Source organism: Petaurus breviceps, unplaced genomic scaffold (assembly GCF_028583685.1).
Source record: "Petaurus breviceps papuanus isolate PSGF00001 unplaced genomic scaffold, PetGlider_PUasm1.0 90845, whole genome shotgun sequence".
Classification (NCBI taxonomy): Eukaryota; Metazoa; Chordata; class Mammalia; order Diprotodontia; family Petauridae; genus Petaurus; species Petaurus breviceps.
Window position 1 is genome coordinate 21,123,346 of NW_027187359.1, and position 18,010 is coordinate 21,141,355.

At 33.7% G+C, this 18,010-nt stretch overlaps 2 protein-coding genes across 3 annotated transcripts in view; one reads left to right on the forward strand and one right to left on the reverse strand.

Moving 5' to 3' along the window:
• HEATR5B (HEAT repeat containing 5B) overlaps nucleotides 1-18,010 on the reverse strand; it is a 135,947-nt gene that overhangs the window by 30,435 nt on the left and 87,502 nt on the right. For both annotated transcript variants that reach the window (XM_069072208.1, XM_069072209.1), the window contains 6 exons: nucleotides 17,118-17,299; nucleotides 13,985-14,053; nucleotides 12,348-12,527; nucleotides 7,809-8,046; nucleotides 5,350-5,604; nucleotides 4,247-4,374 (listed from right to left, as the gene is read on the reverse strand). In XM_069072208.1, coding sequence (XP_068928309.1) covers nucleotides 4,247-4,374; nucleotides 5,350-5,604; nucleotides 7,809-8,046; nucleotides 12,348-12,527; nucleotides 13,985-14,053; nucleotides 17,118-17,299 — 1,052 coding nt within the window. The remainder of the gene's footprint in view (nucleotides 1-4,246; nucleotides 4,375-5,349; nucleotides 5,605-7,808; nucleotides 8,047-12,347; nucleotides 12,528-13,984; nucleotides 14,054-17,117; nucleotides 17,300-18,010) is intronic.
• Nucleotides 15,063-18,010, forward strand: part of CEBPZOS (CEBPZ opposite strand) — a 295,755-nt gene continuing 292,807 nt past the window's right edge. The window contains exon 1 of the mRNA XM_069072228.1: nucleotides 15,063-15,066. The gene's annotated coding sequence lies outside the window, so the exon portion shown is untranslated. The remainder of the gene's footprint in view (nucleotides 15,067-18,010) is intronic.

Below are 18,010 nucleotides of genomic sequence, written 5' to 3' on the forward strand. Positions count from 1 at the left end.
GTAATGCCTTTGTCCAGAAGCCCTGGGACCTTATTGGAAGCCCTGAAAGAGGATTTTCTTATTGTCTGTTTACAGAAGTCCTGGAGGAAGGCTTCAGAGTTCCTGGGACTATACTGACAATTTGAGCTCTCATACCTTGTTTGTGGGTTTGTGCTGACTTCTCAGACCTTGTTTGTGGGTCTGTAGTGGCATCACAGGCAGATAGTGAATTGATGATGGCAACAGCAATGTGTATGAATGTTGTTTTGGTTCTGGTAACAGAAACTGTGAAGGATTTGAGGTTGACTAGACACTGTGAACTTCAATATGAAACTGGATGAGGAGCTGAGAGCTGCCTACCTTTGAATCCAGGTGACATTTAGGTAAATTCAGGCAAAAGCTAGGACCATGAAAGAGGAGCCATGGAATGTGAGAGCCAGTCTTGAGCCAAGACAAAAAGACCTCTCCTTGGGTACTTAGTGCTGACTGAAAAGATCATGATTTCCTGTGGACTAGGGGTGGGAGAACTTTGTACTCTGTATCTTGCACCTCTTAAGGATGATCTCCAAACAAGAAGAAAGAAGACTTTTTGACTGAGGGGTAAAGACAATGTGACCTAAAGGTGGAGAACTTTGACCTTTGTACTTTGTGTCCCTTAAGGAGGCTTGATCCTTAAGGATGATTGAGTAAAGGACTTACTGAATGATATCTTTTGTTTAAAACTATGTGAGCACTTTGATGAAAACTGTGTGGCCACTTTAGTGATAAGTTGTTATGTTATAACATTGTGAATGCTGTACTTTGTTTTCTGTGAATGTTTTGCTTTTGTTTACTGCTGAATAAATAGAGAGTTCACTATACTACATGATCAGAACCTTAAAGCTGCTCACAGCAGCAGTCCTCTGGAAAGCTACTCATGCTTGGCTTTACAATGCTTCTCTTGTCAAATTTTCTGTTCAGCTTTGGTCTTTTCATCAAGAATGCTTGAAAGTCCTGGGACGGCCAGGTAGCACAGCGAGTAAGAGCACTGGCTCCAGTGTCAGGATGACCTGGAGATCGAATCCCAGGCTCAGACACTTAGCACCCACCCAGAAACACCTGGCCGTGTAACCTTGAGCAAGTTACTTCACAACTGGCTGTGTAACCTTAAGCAAGTTATTTAACCCCTATTGCTAAAAAAAAAAAAAAAGAATGCTTGAAAGTCCTCTATTGCATTGAATATCCATATCTTCCCCTGAAGTATTATACTTCATAGACCAAATTCTTATCTTTTTAAAATTTATTTATTTATTTGGTTTTTTTGGAGGCCAGTTGGGGTTAAGTGACTTGCCCAAGGTCACACAGCTAGTTTTTGTGTTAAGTGTCTGAGGCCAGATTCGAACTCAGGTGCTCCTGACTCCAGGGCTGGTGCTCTATTCACTGCGCCACCTAACCACCCCTTTATAGAACAAATTCTTGAATGATCAATTATCTCATTCAGGAGACTGAGATGCCATAGGATGTGATACAACTAGCATAGTTCCATCCACAAGAAGAGCAGATGGAGAATCTTATCTCTATCTATAATCTATATCTAATCTACATCTATATCTATATCTAATTACATCTATAATCACCATTTATAAGGAATCTCTCTTCCATTTAGACTGCTCTAGAAATCATCCACTATAGGTACATGTCTAAACTATGATATCAATAATTAGAAGCTCAAGCAAAGTTATCTCTGCTGTTTTATCTTCAAGGAATCATATTATTTTTACATATGCACAGAAACTACCTTTTTGAAGGAAAGTTTTAACACTGGTATTTTCTGAAGAATCAAATGCTTCTTTATAATGAGTAAAACCTGGGATTTTGTATTTTCTGAATTCGTTACTATAAATATGCAGTATGCTGTACAATATAATTTATGAAGGCCTTCCTGTTCTGTCACTTTTGTTTGTTTGTTTTTTTGCTTTTTTGAGGGCAACTGGGGTTACGTAATTTGCCCAAAGTCACATGGCTATTAAGTGTGCCAAGTGTCTGAGGCCGGATTTGAATTCAGGTCCTCCTGACTCCAAGGCTGGTGCTCTATTCACTGCACCAGCTAGCCACCCCTCTCTCACTTTTTTAAAGAGACTGGCTCTCCTCTATCTCACTACCAGTTAACATGGGTACTGTGACCTGCTTCATTTCCAACCTTGCCCAGTTGCCTCCTTAGGCAACCTGGTAGTACCTGCTCCCTAAAGCTCACCATGTTGATCCCAAACTTAGTGTGAATACCCTTAACAAATAGTCCATTATAACTCAGAACTCCTATAGTCAAGAGTGCCTTAGCCTATCTGGCCTGAGGAGGGAGTGAAATACATACTAAATAGGGTATCTCACCTTCCAGGAGAATAGGGTGGGAAGGGGATCAGAGGGGGGACGATGGAAGGGAGGGCAGGCTCGGAGGGAGGGAAGTTGGAAGCACCCACTTTTGAAAAGGGACAGGATCAAAGTAGAGAATAGAACAAGCGGGAGGTGGGATAGGAGGGAGGGAAATATAGTCAGTCTTTTACAATATATCTAGTATGTTATTGTTTTGCATTAGCCACACATGTACAACCTGTACTGAACTGCTTATCTTCCCAGCAAGGGTAGGTGACAAGGAAGGAAAGGAATGAATCTGGAATTCAAAGTTTTAAAATCAAATATTCAAATATATATATATATATATGTATATATGTGTGTGTGTATGTGTGTGTGTATATACTATTATTAATGCCATCTTACATGTAATTGGGAAATAAGATATACAGGCACTGAGGCATAGAGACCCACTGGAAAAATTGAAAGGGGTATGGGAGAGAGCAGATTGGAGGAGGGGATATCCTGTGGGACTGCTATTTTGGGGCGGTGGGTAGGGTTAAAACAGGGAGAAAATTTGTAACTCAAAAGCTGGTGGAAACAAATGATATAAATCAGAAGCTAATAAAGCATTAAAAAAAAAAGAGTGCCTTAGCCTTCTTCATATCTAGGATTAGAGATGTACACCACCATTCCCAGTCTTTTCATATATTCATCACATAAATCCTTGATATATGTGTAAATAATGCTCATAATGATTTCATGTAGATGAGAAAAAAGGGATATAAGTAGTTTAACCAACTTATTTGGTGTTCAACATGTCTAGTGCCTCAAAAATTTCTTATTGAAGAAACTATCTATGCTATAGAGTTGTAAGACTTCTGTGAAGTCTTTTCTGTTTCAAGAGCCAGAAATAGATTTTCCAACATTTTTGTCATTCTCTACTATGCTCACTTTTAAAATGAAGTCACTGAGTATCAAAGTATATTTTAATTAAATTTGGAGAAATTGTGATATTCTTAGTTCAATTTCTCTATTTCTTTATACACTGCAATCAATGCTGGTAAATAAGCTATAAATATCTTCACTGTGGTCTTTTTGTTTATGCTAATCACTAACACTGCAAAGAAAAATAATCAAATATCCAATGAAATGATTCTTGCTGCCTTTGAATGCATGATAAAAACCAACCCTGTGAAATCTTTCATTTGCTTCTTTTAGGAAAATCTGTGAGCCATCTTTTCATATAACTTCCTTTTGTCTTCTGATTTCTTTTATAGTAAGAATGTCAAGATAGATACGATTTGAATACTATAGTAGTATTTCATCTCCATTACTGGAAAATAATTTCATATTTACATTATAAACAGTTAAGCCTTACCCCTACTAACGTGCTCTACATCTAAATTTGAAGTCACTAATTTTTCCCCCCAAACATATCCCTCTTTTCACTCATCCTTTAAAGTCCAAATCAAAATACCAGTTCTTCTAGAAAGTTCTCAACTACATGTGAGGTGTTAGCTGTTTCACTTAACAGAAAACTCCTATCATGAGATGAAAGATCCACTGTGTAGTTAAGTATCTATGAATGTGTCATATCTTCCTTACTAGATTATAAGTTCCACAAGGGGATGTACTATCCCATTTAAAGTTTTTTATCTTATCCAACACAGTTCTCTGCATACAATAAATACTTGGTAATTATTTGAGTAGGTCTACATATGATAAAGGAGACCAATTTTTAAAGTGTGAATATTTATATAGTTGAATATACACACACATTTCTGTATGTATGTGTATATACACATATATGGAGAAAAACAAATTCTAAATACTTAAAACCATAATATTATAATATTTTACTTAATACATTTATTTCAACAAGTTAAATCTACTTAATATAAGGAATATAATTCTATAGCATTAAAATGCACTGTACCTGATCCTCTCCAATATGAATTCTGGCACAAGGGGATTCCAGCAAGGTATGCAATGCCTGCAGACATGCTGTAACATGTTCAATAGGTTCCTCAGGTCTTGGGGAACAAAGAAACTGTATACTAACACCTGAAATACATAGAAAAATTACCCTAATTTTTCACCCTAATAAAGTTGAAACTGCTCTTATATAACACATAGATTATTTTAACACAGGCTTTACCATTGCTATGGAGATACTCTAAAATTATCAAATAGTTTGTCATTTCATTAAAGTACAAGAAAAATCTCAAATGGCTCATCTAAATCACATCTTTCCTAAAATTAGCCAAATCTGACAGGATCTAGTGCAGCCTTTCACTTTGGTTTAACAAAAGGAAAATGGAAATCAATTGTTAAATTAATCAGTAGATTGGGAAGATATTAATTATTTTCACTTCTAGGATCCTGTCCAGAGAGAATTATTTCTAAATATCATGATTTTAAAATTACATAAGAATCTAAAACAGATTTATAAAATTTTATCAGGAATATTTTTCATACATACACAGTTTAAGAGGAGATCAAATTATATAGGTATTTTCAATATGGTGATTGAAGAATAGCTGTCTTTATTTTTAATACTGGCAAAGATACTCTCTAAGCCCTCTTTTTAAGTTAACAGATTTACTAATTAGTTTAGCACTCATAATTCTCCTATTTTGCTTCCTTCTTATGACAAATATACGAAGGCAACAAATTTGACTAGACAATCTAAATTCTTAAGTGTTAAATCAACACCTACAAGTGAAATATCAATTTAGAGTCATACAAAGTTATTTACTGTTTGTCCTGCTTTTTCATCATGATACAGTCTGGTAAATGCCAAGCGAAAAGAAAAGCTGCTAATTGGTGAGGAAGTAAATTTGTTCCTTAGAAAATTTTTAACACTTTATGTACTGATTTTTTATGATAATCCAATATTATATTTAGAAGATGATCTAAACATTTCACCTTATTTACTGTTCCTTCCAATGAATGTTGCTATTAACTTTTTCATTTAAATAAGAAGTGAAATCTCAGAGGTAATAAAAATCTTGAAATACATTAATATAGTATCCTTACCTAAAATCAGATGCATTCTGTCTTTGTTGATTTCTGGCAAAGATTTAGTATTAGCTGTTGCTCCAGGTGCCTGGTTTAAAATGACAGGTGTTGGACGTTTTTGCAAACCAGATACTGATGTTTCTTCTGTTGGTTCTGAACTAGTAAATCCTGTACTATTTAACCAAAGTGCTACTGCATGAAGAATTGGTGCCCAAGAGTTCCGGTAGTGAAGCCGAGCTGTATCAATTGTTTCTGGCGTATAAAATGCTCCCCCTGTCATTCAATTGGAAATGTTTACTTCTTAATACAGATATTTCTCCATTTATAAACAACACAGTTCAACATGAAATCTTAACCTCATTTCTCCTTGTCTGGACACCACTTCAGTTACTATCTTCACCACAGCTTCTGCTTAGCAAGTCCATCCTTACTCATATTTTTTTGTGTTATTTCTGGACTTAATAAGGTATTCTCTTCTTGACTTTGCTATGGCCACCCATAATTTTAATATTCTCTTCCTTCCACAGTAAGGTCATCTTTCTTTTTCACTTCTACTTGGACCCCACCATTAAGATGACCTTTGTTCTTCCTTTTTTTCCCCTCCTTATTTTAATACAAAACATTACCAGCACAGTGGTTTACAAGAAGGACAGCATAGACACTAAATAAATGCTTAATAAATAAGATTACTTTCACCAAGGAATCCTATTTGTTGTTAGGATTTCAATGGGGAACATTGGATGGTATATAAGCAGTGACCAACTTACAAATGAGGTATGACTCAAAACAAACTGATTAGGAATCTGGAATGAGTTTTCTCATAACATAAATATTGTAAATGGGGGTTGAGTTCTATAGTACTGCTAAGGACTAAAGACTTTCTGGGGCTGTGCAGAGAATCTAAGTCTCATTTATAACTTTTTTCCCTCTAGAGGAAAATGCATTTCAAATTTAAATAACTTCCTTTTGGACACAAGACATTCATAAGCTGACGACTACTTATATGATCATGTAAGAGTGTGCATTATTAAAAAATGAAAAATTTGATTGATATTCATTGTAACTTTCATTATGCTATGCCTTCAAGAAAATTGTGGGGAAAATGAATGTTACTTACAAACAATAGTTTGTAAGAGTGTCCTGTTCCACAATGCCAACATTTTGTGATAATATTCAACATTTTGTTTTGATGACCAAGTAAGCCTGTTATCTTTTGAAGGTCCACAAACATGAGTTCCATGGAGAATAAGGGAAAAAATGTTGTAGTAATATTGTTCAGTAATGTCTAACTCTTCGTGACTCCATTTGGGGTTGAGAGAAATGATTATTAATAAGCAATGATTTGAAGAGATACAGAGTTCCCCTTTTTGCTAAAGTCATCATTTCAAAGCTTAGGCTCTGAATTAATTTTCTTCTCAATCATGGTCAGACCCCACCCAACCTTATAAGGAATTTAATCTAAGATGGGGAAGTCCATTGTGCTCTACATAGGATTTAGGGGAGATAAATTATTTTAATAGATTGCCCAAGGCTGGGCAATTTAGAAGCAAATGACACAAAGTTCATTAGAATAGGTCCCAGTCCTTCATTGTTAATATTGATTCTCTCTCATTATTTGTTAACCAATTAGAGTTGACCACTGCCCTCTGGAACACCTGCTTCTGCAAGAGCATATATGACATGAGCCCACCACCATGATTTTCTTTGGTCCAAGAGAAAGATGGCCAAATAACCATTTCTTTTATTAATAAAGTGCTAGGATTATTAATAAAATTATTAATTACCCAAAAACTATGTCTCAAACTTTTTAGAAATCATAGGGCTTTCTTGGCAAAATTACTGGAGTGGTTTGCCATTCCCTTTTCCAGATCATTTTTCTTTTTCTTGTTTGGTTTTGTTTCTTCTTTCCCATTGTTCATTCCATCTGATACAATCCTTCTTTATAACCTGACTAATGCCTAATGTGAAAGTATTTGCAGATACTAAACTTGATTGTATGCCGCCATGGAGGGGGAGGGGAAGAGAAAATCTGAATCTCAAGGAATTGTGGAAATGAATCTTGTAAACTAAAAGTAAACAAATTAATAAAGAAAAAATATAACATGAAACAAAAAGAAATATATGCTTTTTTTAAAGTAAAAAAAGGTGGGGGGATTGAATCAAATAGGGTTAAGTGACTTGCCCAGGGTCACACTGCTAGGAAGTGTCTGAGGCCAGATTTGAACTCACAAAGATAAGTCTTCCTGACTCCAGGCTTGGCAGTCTACTCACTGCACTGCCTAGATAACCTGTATCAAAATAGTCTACTATTAAAGACTCAATGCTTTAAAAGGCAAATATATCTGAAAGTATTTAAATATGGAAATATACAAAATACTACACAACTGTAAGATATTATTACTACTTGTCTCTAATTTTTTGGGTTTAATCTTTATAGTAAATCTCAGTAAGAGCAAAACTACATCTATCATACTTACCATCTGGTGGAAGTTGACTTGAAAATTCAGCTGGTAAAGTCAAAAGTGCATAGTCTTTTAAAGCTGCCAACCAGAGGCGGCTAAGTATCGGCAATTCAGGCTGTACAAGTGTAATTAAACTGTCTGGGGGCAGCTCATCTATGGTCCCATAATCATCATCTTCATCATCAGTGTTTTTTATGGCTCTTTTTGGTTTAGTCTCTGCTTCCTTTTTAATATTCATGGCAACAACATATACCTGATCAAGGTTATGGCACACAAATAAATAAAAACAAGTATTTTTACCTAATATAATTATACACTTCATTTATCATAATTAAATGATTATAAATATTGTAAGGCAACCCGTTTTGTGAATTCCTGGCAATCACAAAATTATTCATATTACAGTAGTTTATCACCATGCTCTAAGTCTCACTTTCCTGATTGACATGTTTTACAGCTACTTTCCCCACCCAACACACTCCCTTGCTTTACCCTTCCCATAAAGACTCCACTAAATTCTTTTGTTTGTACTGGGATAAAGTTTTATATTTACTGTCTCCTCTCCCCTATAATTCTACAAACTATTCTGTGTGAAAGTTTATGGATGGGAAACTTTCAAGCAAAGAATTTTTGCAACTGTTTTTCCAAATTCCAATATGATGATATTCCTTAAGGGCCATGCAATATTCTGGCATGACAAGAACTAAAAATTATGTACTATTCATGTAGTTCATCCAGTTGTGTTCTTTTCTCTTTTTAAGCAAAAATTATCTTAATTTGTTAAACACAAAGATAGGCCTACTAGCACTTGAGAAAAGAATTTTAAAAATACTTTCTTTGGGAGATGAAATATGCTTCTCCTTTGTATTTCTCATGGGCTTTGACAATTTCCTGGTCCAAATCTTAAAGAATGTGTTACTAAGATGATTAACAAAAAATCAATTTTAATTCAATTGAACTCATGAACATTTATTACTTTCCAGTTACATTCAACACACTCTGCTAGATGCATGGAATTGAAAGATGATACAAAACCTACTTTCAAGGATCTCATGATCTAATAAGGGGCAAACAACATAAAGATAAATAATTATACTAAAGAGAAGAGTATGATACCTACAAAGTGTAAGTTGAGGCAAACTGCTGTGAGAAATATGAAAAAAGAGGGAAAACTTTCAGGTGATGAGTCCTTTTTTTTCTTCTTTTTTTACTAACAGGGATCAATATCCAGGTATTAGCATACAACTTTAATGGAAGTCATATTTGTTGTTAGTTACATTTACATTTTAAGAATGAATTTAAAGAGAATTTCAAATATATGGTACAAAATAAGAATGCATATTACTAATCCTCGTTATATGGTGTTTTGATCACATTATTGAAGCAAAAGAATCAGACATTGTGAAAGTCAGCAGAACAGCTGTTACTGGGGAAACGAGCTCGTGATCAGGAACTTTACAACTGTCACTTCTTTAGGGGAAGTTGCTGAATGTGGTTGGGAAATTGAGAAAACTTTTGTGAAGATGAACTATATTTTTGTTTTATCACTTTACTTTTTATCAACTGTGCCATTTTATATCCTTAAGAGATTTGCATTTGACAATCAATGTACTTTGGGTCCAAAATTAAATTCCACAAAATCTACTAACAACATATTTTTATGCATTTAGAAATAATAATGAAACAAATCTTAGAAAAAAGAAAATTATACTTTCTTACAAGACTTATTACCCAAAGTATTGGGTCTTATCTTAATTTAAAAGAAATACTGCATTTATCAACAAGGATAAACAACAAATATAAATAATATTACTGTGATTGTTATCACTGCCAAAGTGAAACCAAAAAATAAAATAAAATGGTAGAAAGGCATTCTTTAAAAAAAAAAAAAAAAGACAGCTTGATCTGGGTCCTAGAATTTGGCAAAAAAAAAAAAAAAACAACAAATCCCTAACATCTCATGAGACATTTTGGAAATCATGTAAACTTTTCTATTTCTTTGTCCATGAAAAGAAAAATGACAACTTAAATCCATCACCTCTATCAATATTGATTACATATTTTAGGTTGGCAATTGCTTAAGTTGGATCTAAAGAGGCAAAGGAATGCTCATAATTACTGAAGGGTTTATAGTCAAAAGCTGTTGCTGATAAAATAGAAAACTAAAAAAATGGACTGGAAGAGGAATAAAAAAAAGTTAAGAGGTATTTGGGAACAAAGCACCAGAAGTTAGAAATGCCTGATAGAAAGACCACGAAAGACAGAAATAATGATAACAATTGAGAAATACTAGTTCTGGAATAAGAAGAAGGGAAAAAAATCAGGTATTAAAAACTAAATAGTAGAACTTGAAAAATTCATTCAGATGTGAATTGGGGGTTCCTGAAATATAACCAGATGAGAGAACATTGGTTTAAAAAAAAACAACCAGTTTTTTATAATTTATGTTTGTGTGTATGCCTTACCTAAGTTCCCCATAATAGTAAAGAAGTAATTCATATAAATCTGGAGACAATTCATTTGGTTTACTGAAAGAATAGGATGTCCAAAGAAATTGGCAATAAATAAATATTTGTAACTAGAAAGGAGGAGATATTAGGCATTCAAAAGAATCCTTGACAAAAATCCCATGACAAAAACTGTTTTTTTGTTGTTTTTTAAAAATGAAACAACAAAATTGATTTACAATTCAAAACACCATAAAAGGGGATGATGAAGGAAGATTATGAGCAGTGTTGTTGTACAGTCATTTTTCTGTCATGTCTGACTCTTTGTTACCCCATTTGGGGTTTTCTTGACAAAGATATTGGAATGGTTTGTCATTTCTTCCTCCAGCTCATTTTACAAATGAGGAAACTGAGGTAAACAGGGTTAAGTGACTTGCCAGGATCATATAGCTAGGAAGTGTCTGAGGCCAGATTTGAACTCAGCAAGATGAGTCTTCCTGATTCCAGGTCTGGCACTCTATCCAATGCACCACTTACCGTGTTTCCCCGATAATAAGACACTGTCTTATTTTTTTTTTTTTTTGGACAGAAAAACACCAGAGGGCTTATTTTCAGGGGAGGGCTTATTTTAATGAACATTGACAGCAATTTTAATAAACAGGTAAATGTGAACAAAAAAATATACCTTTATTCAATAAGCAAATCACTGGGGAAGAACAGGATGACACGCTCACTGCTGCAGCTCTGATTGGATGCAGCTGGGAGCGCGGTGGGCATGCGTTTCACCCGGGGGGGGGAGGGACGGTGCATACAGAGGGTACCATAATGTAGCGTGTAGCGCAGGGGATCACCTTCACTACAGTAGCAATCTCAATAGGGCTTATTTTCGGGGGAGGGCTTATTTTAGAGGAATCTTGCACAGTAAGGGGAGGGCTTATTTTTGGGATAGGTCTTATTATCGGGGAAACATGGTAGCTATTTCTTATAGATCATTAAGTAATGTTACAAAAATTTCAAATAAAATCCCAAGAAAAGACTAGAGTAATATGTCAAAATTTATGACTAAATTTTTGCCAGGGATAAAAGGAATCAATATTACAAAAACAATGAATATAATCAACATACATTATATAAAGACAGATTTGCCTCACTCAATATAGATCAATTTGTCAAGCTATCTTTATAGACAGATACAAGATAAATATATAGACAGGTAGATATGTTTCTTTTTCATACACATGTGTATCTATATATGTGTAAATATATATATATATATATACACATAGAGATATATAGATATATCTTCATCTATGCCTACGTTTTGTAAGGTTTATATTATAAATGAGTATTGTATTTTATCAAAGAATTTTTCTGTATCAGTTGAGATACTCATGAGATTTTGAATGTTTTTGCTTTTAATAAGATTAAATTGATTGTTTTTCTAACTGTGAACCATTTGCAAAAATCCAACTTGATTATAATGAACAATGTTTTGGATAAATTGCTATAAAAATCCTTTAAATCCCTTTGCCAGGATTTTATTTAGAATTTTAAAAATCAATATTTATTAATTATATCAGTCTATCATTCTATTTCTTCATTTTAACATTCTCTCCCCTTATATATTAGGACTATTATTTATCTTACAAAAGGAGGTTGGTAGAGTACTTTATTTCTCAATTTTTGAGAAAAATTTTTATAGAATAGATAATAGTTTTTCTTTAAATTTTGATAATACTGCACCTATAAACCCATTTAGATCAGGAGGTTTTTGCTTTGGAAGATCTTTTACAGACAATTCTGTTTTCTGAGATCTGACTAAGATCTCAATTTGGTCTTTTCATCTGGGCATCTTATATTTTTTAAGGTAACCCCTTTCTTTTGTGCTATCAGTTTTGTTTATAGCTGTCCATACTAGAGGTGGATATAATTCTTTTTATTTCTTGTGGATATGCAGTGGTTTCACTTTGTTTATTTGTTTGCTTTTTTTAAAACTGATTTTCTGTCTTCTCTGTAATCAGACTGGCTAAAGATTTCCTAACTTAGTTGTTTCTGAGATTATTTTTAAATAAAGTTACAAAATTAAAAAAAAAAAGTAAATTGTTACCTCAGCCCAAGCTTTCAGCACTGCCAGTTTTTCCATAGTTGTGGCACTCTCTCTGTAAAGTTGGCTGGAAGATCCTTTTCCTGCCTGTACTTTGTCTAGTGAGGAAACAAGCAAATTGTGTACTCGACGGAGGTCATTGAGATCACTAACAACTCCACTTCCAATCCATGTGCTACAAACCTAGACAAAAAAAATAAAAATTGCTTCATGAAAACAAATGAAATCCATTTTTTAAAATTTAAGCAGCAAGGAGTGTTTGTTGTTCAGTCATTTTTTTCAGTCATGTCCAACTCTTCATGACCTCATTTGGGTATTCTTGGCAAATATAATGGGCAAATATACATTTGGGCAATAATGGGCAAAGATACATTTCCTTCTCCAGCTCATTTTGCAGGTAAAACTGAGAAAAACGGGGTTGTGACTTGCCTAGGGTCACATAGCTAGTTAATGTCTGAGGCCAGATTTGAACTTGGGAACTTGAGTTTTCCCAACTCCAGGCCTAGCACTCTCTCTAGGTACCACATAGCTGCCCAACAAGGAATATAAAAAAAAGAAAGAAAGAGGTATTTGTTGGGATAAGAGAGGAAAGAATACATCAACAGTATGTTTTTTAAAACTTTACTGTAGCAACCTATAAAAGACATAATGATTTTACTACATTTTCTATATTACAAATTAATGTCTGTTTATAATTACCATAACATTACCATGATTTTAAGAAAAAAAGTTTTGCTGACCTAATTCATTTAACTAACCAATCTCATTAACTGAGATGCATATGTCAATTAATAAGGGTTTATATTTTCTTTTTAAAAACTATTTCTAGTGATATTTTTCATCTTTTTGTTCAGAGTGCAAGCTGGGACATAATTCTAACATAATAGATATCTGAAAGCACAAATCAATCATTTGAGAATTATGTACAACCTTATTTATGGATTAATATGAAATCAAGAAATACTTAGGTTTTTGAAAATATGACAATAGAAAGAATATTCAATTCACTTCATAAGAAAAAACCCTGGAATTTACCGACAACTTTTTGGAATATTTGGTCTTATAAAGAAATATAGTCACATGAGAAAATTTACTTTGCTTAATATTTTCAAATGGTGAAGTCTTTTTTAAGATAAGTAAATAGTCTTTTAGCAAGTCACTTAACTTCTGTTTGCTTCAGGGTCCTCATTTGTCATTCGAAAATAATAACAGCACCTACTTCCCAGAGTTTTTGTGAAGATCAAATGAGATAATACTACCTTGCTCATAGAGAAGACTATGCAAATGTTAGTTGCTATGATTATCATTATCATCATAATTATTGTAGAGCTTTGTTATCCTATGCAAATGACCAAAAATCTTCCTATTATTGAACTTTTTATTATAAATATTTAATTATTATGGGTTCTTGTAAACCATTCTTACAAAATTCTTAAACTTGCCATTTATTTTTGCCTCACTTGTGATTTCTACATCTATTGGCTTATGTCTTGTTAGATATAAAGACTCAAAGTCATTAAATTTTTCCATTCTTAGAAAAATTTATTACTTAATTTTTCTTTTCTGGTTGTTTTTTCAAAAGAAAGTGAATTCCTAAAAGTGTCAGCATCAACTATAAAAAATAAAATTTTTCCTCCTACCTGGCAAGCTTTTGCAATTATATCTGATGGAGTATCTTGTGAAAAAGCAGGTCTGAGAGCAGCTCCCACCTAGATAAGGGGAAAATAAATGTTTTATTTATGAAAGGAAAATCAACAAAATGAAAACAACTTTTATGTCCTTGAAGACAAAGAAACTTTAGTTTTTCTGTTCTTCTTCTACTCTAGTACTTTTCCTTTACTTCCTAAAAAGTTATCAGGATCTCATGTATGTAACTACTGCTTCTTTAGTCATTAGATTTTTAACATCTAATGGGTATTTTTAGACAGTTCCAAAGTAACACTCCAGCAGCATTAATATTTATTAAACACCTGCCATGTTATCCACCTCTGTCAGAATGAAAACAAGACCTCCTTGCCAGAAGCTTTCATTCCAATGGGAAAGATGGCAAGAACATATTTAAGTATATATTGAATAAATGTAAAGAAAATAAAAAATACCAAGTAGTCATATACAAGTTTAGTTTGAGAGGAGGGAAATTAAAAAGTGTGCTTGAGTTTTATCCTAAAGGAAGGAAGGAATTTCATGAGATAATGGGAGGAGGAAGTACATTCTGGCCCCGGGGACATGGTCAGTACAAAGGCATGTAGATGGGAGAGGAAGTGTCATATTTGAGGAACAGAAAGGCTAGTTTGGCTAGATCAAGAGTGCAAAAAGAGGAGTAATGTCTAGTGTGGCTGGAAAGATGATCTGGAGGTTAGGCCTTTAAATGCTAAAACACTGGGGTTTATATTTAACCCTAGAAGGACCACTGAAATTGACTGGACAAGGAGTCATGGTCAGAGTTACACTTAAGAAAAATTATTTTGGCACTGCTGTGGAAGATGGATTGATGACAGATTTGGGGCAGGGAGATCAATAAGCAGGCCTTGGAAATAGCACAGAAAGAAGTGATGAGGGCCTAAACTAAGGTGGTAACTGTGTGGGTGAACAGAAGGGTACCTCTCAGAAATGAGAAATGTTACAGAGACAGAAATGGCAAGATTTGTCAACTGATTAGATATATGTAGTGAGGGAAAATGAGGATAAAAGGATGATGCCAAGATACTCCTAGTACATGGGGGACTGGATAAATACTGATGCCTTCAAGAAAGATAGGTAAGTTTGGAAGACAGGGTGTGGGAGATGAGTGAGTAAAGAAAATAAGTACTTTTTTTTAGATATGCTAAGTTTGAGATATCTTTGGGACGTCTTCAAAATGTCCAATAGGGAGCTAATGATATAAAACTGAAGTTCAGGAGAGAGACTGGGACTAGATATTTAGATATGGGTATCACTGGCATAGAAATGATAATTAAACCCATGAGAGTTCACAAGGCCACTACAGAGGAGAGAAAGAATAGGGTATATACAAACAAAAGGCTTTAGGAAAATTCCGATTGTGGGCTATGATGTGATAAATGATGTATTCTAACCCTCCCCCAGTAGAATGCAAACTCTTTGAGAGAATGAATTGTTTTCAGTCTTATCTTTATATCCCTCATGTCAAGCACAGTACCTTGCACATAACAGATGTTTAATAAATGCTTATTGAAATAGTGTTGGTATTTAAATACAGGTTATGGCAGGGAGATATGAAATTTAATTTGTGAGACATTAAAATCAGTCATATTCTTCTTCAATTTTAGAAACAGTTTTTAAAAGTCTTTAGTATACATTAAACTCCCAAATTTAGAATTCCTTCCAGACATTACCAGTTGAATTCATTATGTTACGCTTGTGTTAACAGGGGAATGGTGGCAGTGTTCCTGCCATCTATTAGTGCCTCTTTCCTACTCAGATGAATACAAGGTAGGGAGAAATGATAGTCAGATTTTGTGTAACCCAGGTGGGCTGGAGGTTATTATATATCCTTTACTTATAACAAAGATCAGTCAATTAAGTTAAATTCAATAAATATTTACAAGAGTGGAGAATAAGCTCCAGCAGCTCTTAACAAAGTGGAAAAGTTTTATGTTTGGGACAAGTGGTGGACAATATACCTATTATCTGCAGATAATCCTACATAAAATTAGATATATCACCCGAAAGTTGGCAACTAGGTGATGAATTTTTCTAACCACAAGGCACAGAAGGGCTGTAACCTGGGTTATTGGAACAAGGGCCCACAACAATGAAATCAGAGATCTTTGAAGTATAATGAAGCATTCTCTTTTTGCTAGGTATTGGCTTTTCAATTTAGTCCAATGGTACTTTTGGAACTCTAGTCCAAGCTTAATAACAATAAACAAGAGACAAGGAGAAGGAGTGTGTGTGCGTACGCACGTGCACGAATACGCATGTGCATATAAACACATACATGTATACATATGCACATCCCCAAAACCACGTACAATCTGAAATGTTTTGGCATTCAGAAAAACCTGGTATTCTATTTACTCAATTACAAATAAGCTTAAGCAACAGTTTGAATATTTACACATACTTCTCTGAATATTGACCACTTTTAATAATTATAAAGAAAACATCTACTTTATCAACTCTAAAAAATTTCATTATGCTTTGTTCCCAGAGTTTTTGTTTTTTTATTTATTCAAGTACTTTCCCTCAATAAAAAGTTTTGATTTAACAGGACAAAATATATTACCTGATTTGGAGAATATATATCTATTTCCATTATTAATTACAAAAGGAAAAATAAATTTAAATTTGGAAAGACTGAAGATTTCATTTAATATTTTCTAATCTTTTAATGGTGTTATTAAGATTTTTAAACATTACATTTGATATACAAGAGAATATTGATTTTTTCTTTGAAAAGCCCTGGTAAGGTTTTAAACTTTAAAAACAATAGCAAATTCACAAAATTATTTTAAATAGACCACGTTAAATAGCATGGCTCTCTCCCCAGGTAAAAAACAATATATTTAAGATGGGATTTTATCCTTGTTTTATCATTATTACAATGAGACTTCACAAAAATTTATTAAACTATCTTTATATACTATAGTTTCTTTGAATACCAGATGATATAGAGACATGGTAGACAAGTACATCCTATATGAGTGAAAAGATTGGATTCTCAGACAAAAAATTTCTTTAAAGAGTCAGAGATCTCAAAGTTGTTACTCAAATACTGTATGTTAAGAGATGGTTTACTAAATGTTATCTCACATTAGCTTGGTACTGCTCCAGAATCACATGACCTGGAAATTCTGGCTCAGGTACAGATGCAAATTTCTTGATAATGTCCTCAAGTGCTTGGAGCCCAGCCATCCGCAGCTGGTTGCTATGATCAGTAGCAGCCATGAATGCCATGCGTATCAGGTCAGAAAGATGGAGTACTAAAAGATCATCTAAAAATAAAAATAGAAACCAGAGTAGAAACTTCCCAAATGATATTCTATATATTAATATGGAAACTTCTTACTCTAAATAAATTTCTAATGGAAAATGCTAACAACATATATTTCATTACATTTACTTAAAATATCCATGATATCACTTTAAAGAATGTTCACTTAAATATTTTCAGATCTGTTGGCAAACTTTCACATACTGGTACTACAAAGGTTCTGCCTGGATCTGTACTGACAAGTAATGTAAAAAAACTGACAGACTTAAACAACTCCTAAAATTCCTGAGAAACTACTTTAAATAACAAAATGTAGATGGGATCAGAAATTAAGAGATACACAGAAAATGCAAATGAAGATGTTAAATTTGGAAACAGTATCCTCTCCCTACTCCCTTACTTAAATGGACCCAGCATAGTTTGTTCTTCCTTAATTCCTTCAACTGAAACTGATCTCTCCAATGTTGCTAATGTTCTTTTAAAATTGTGAAATCTGATTTTTTTTCCTCAGTCTTCAACCTATGGACCTCTTAACCTGTGCATTTTATTTTGGGTAACTGAACATGGTTGTTTATGTAAATTTTATGCATTTAACATTGCTGATCACCCTCTCTTTCATATAACTGTCTGCTTATTTTACAGAATATCTTCTTTTGTCCTTGTTAGCCTCATATAACTACTTCAGCAAAGTTGAGAAACAGCAGTGTGGTAG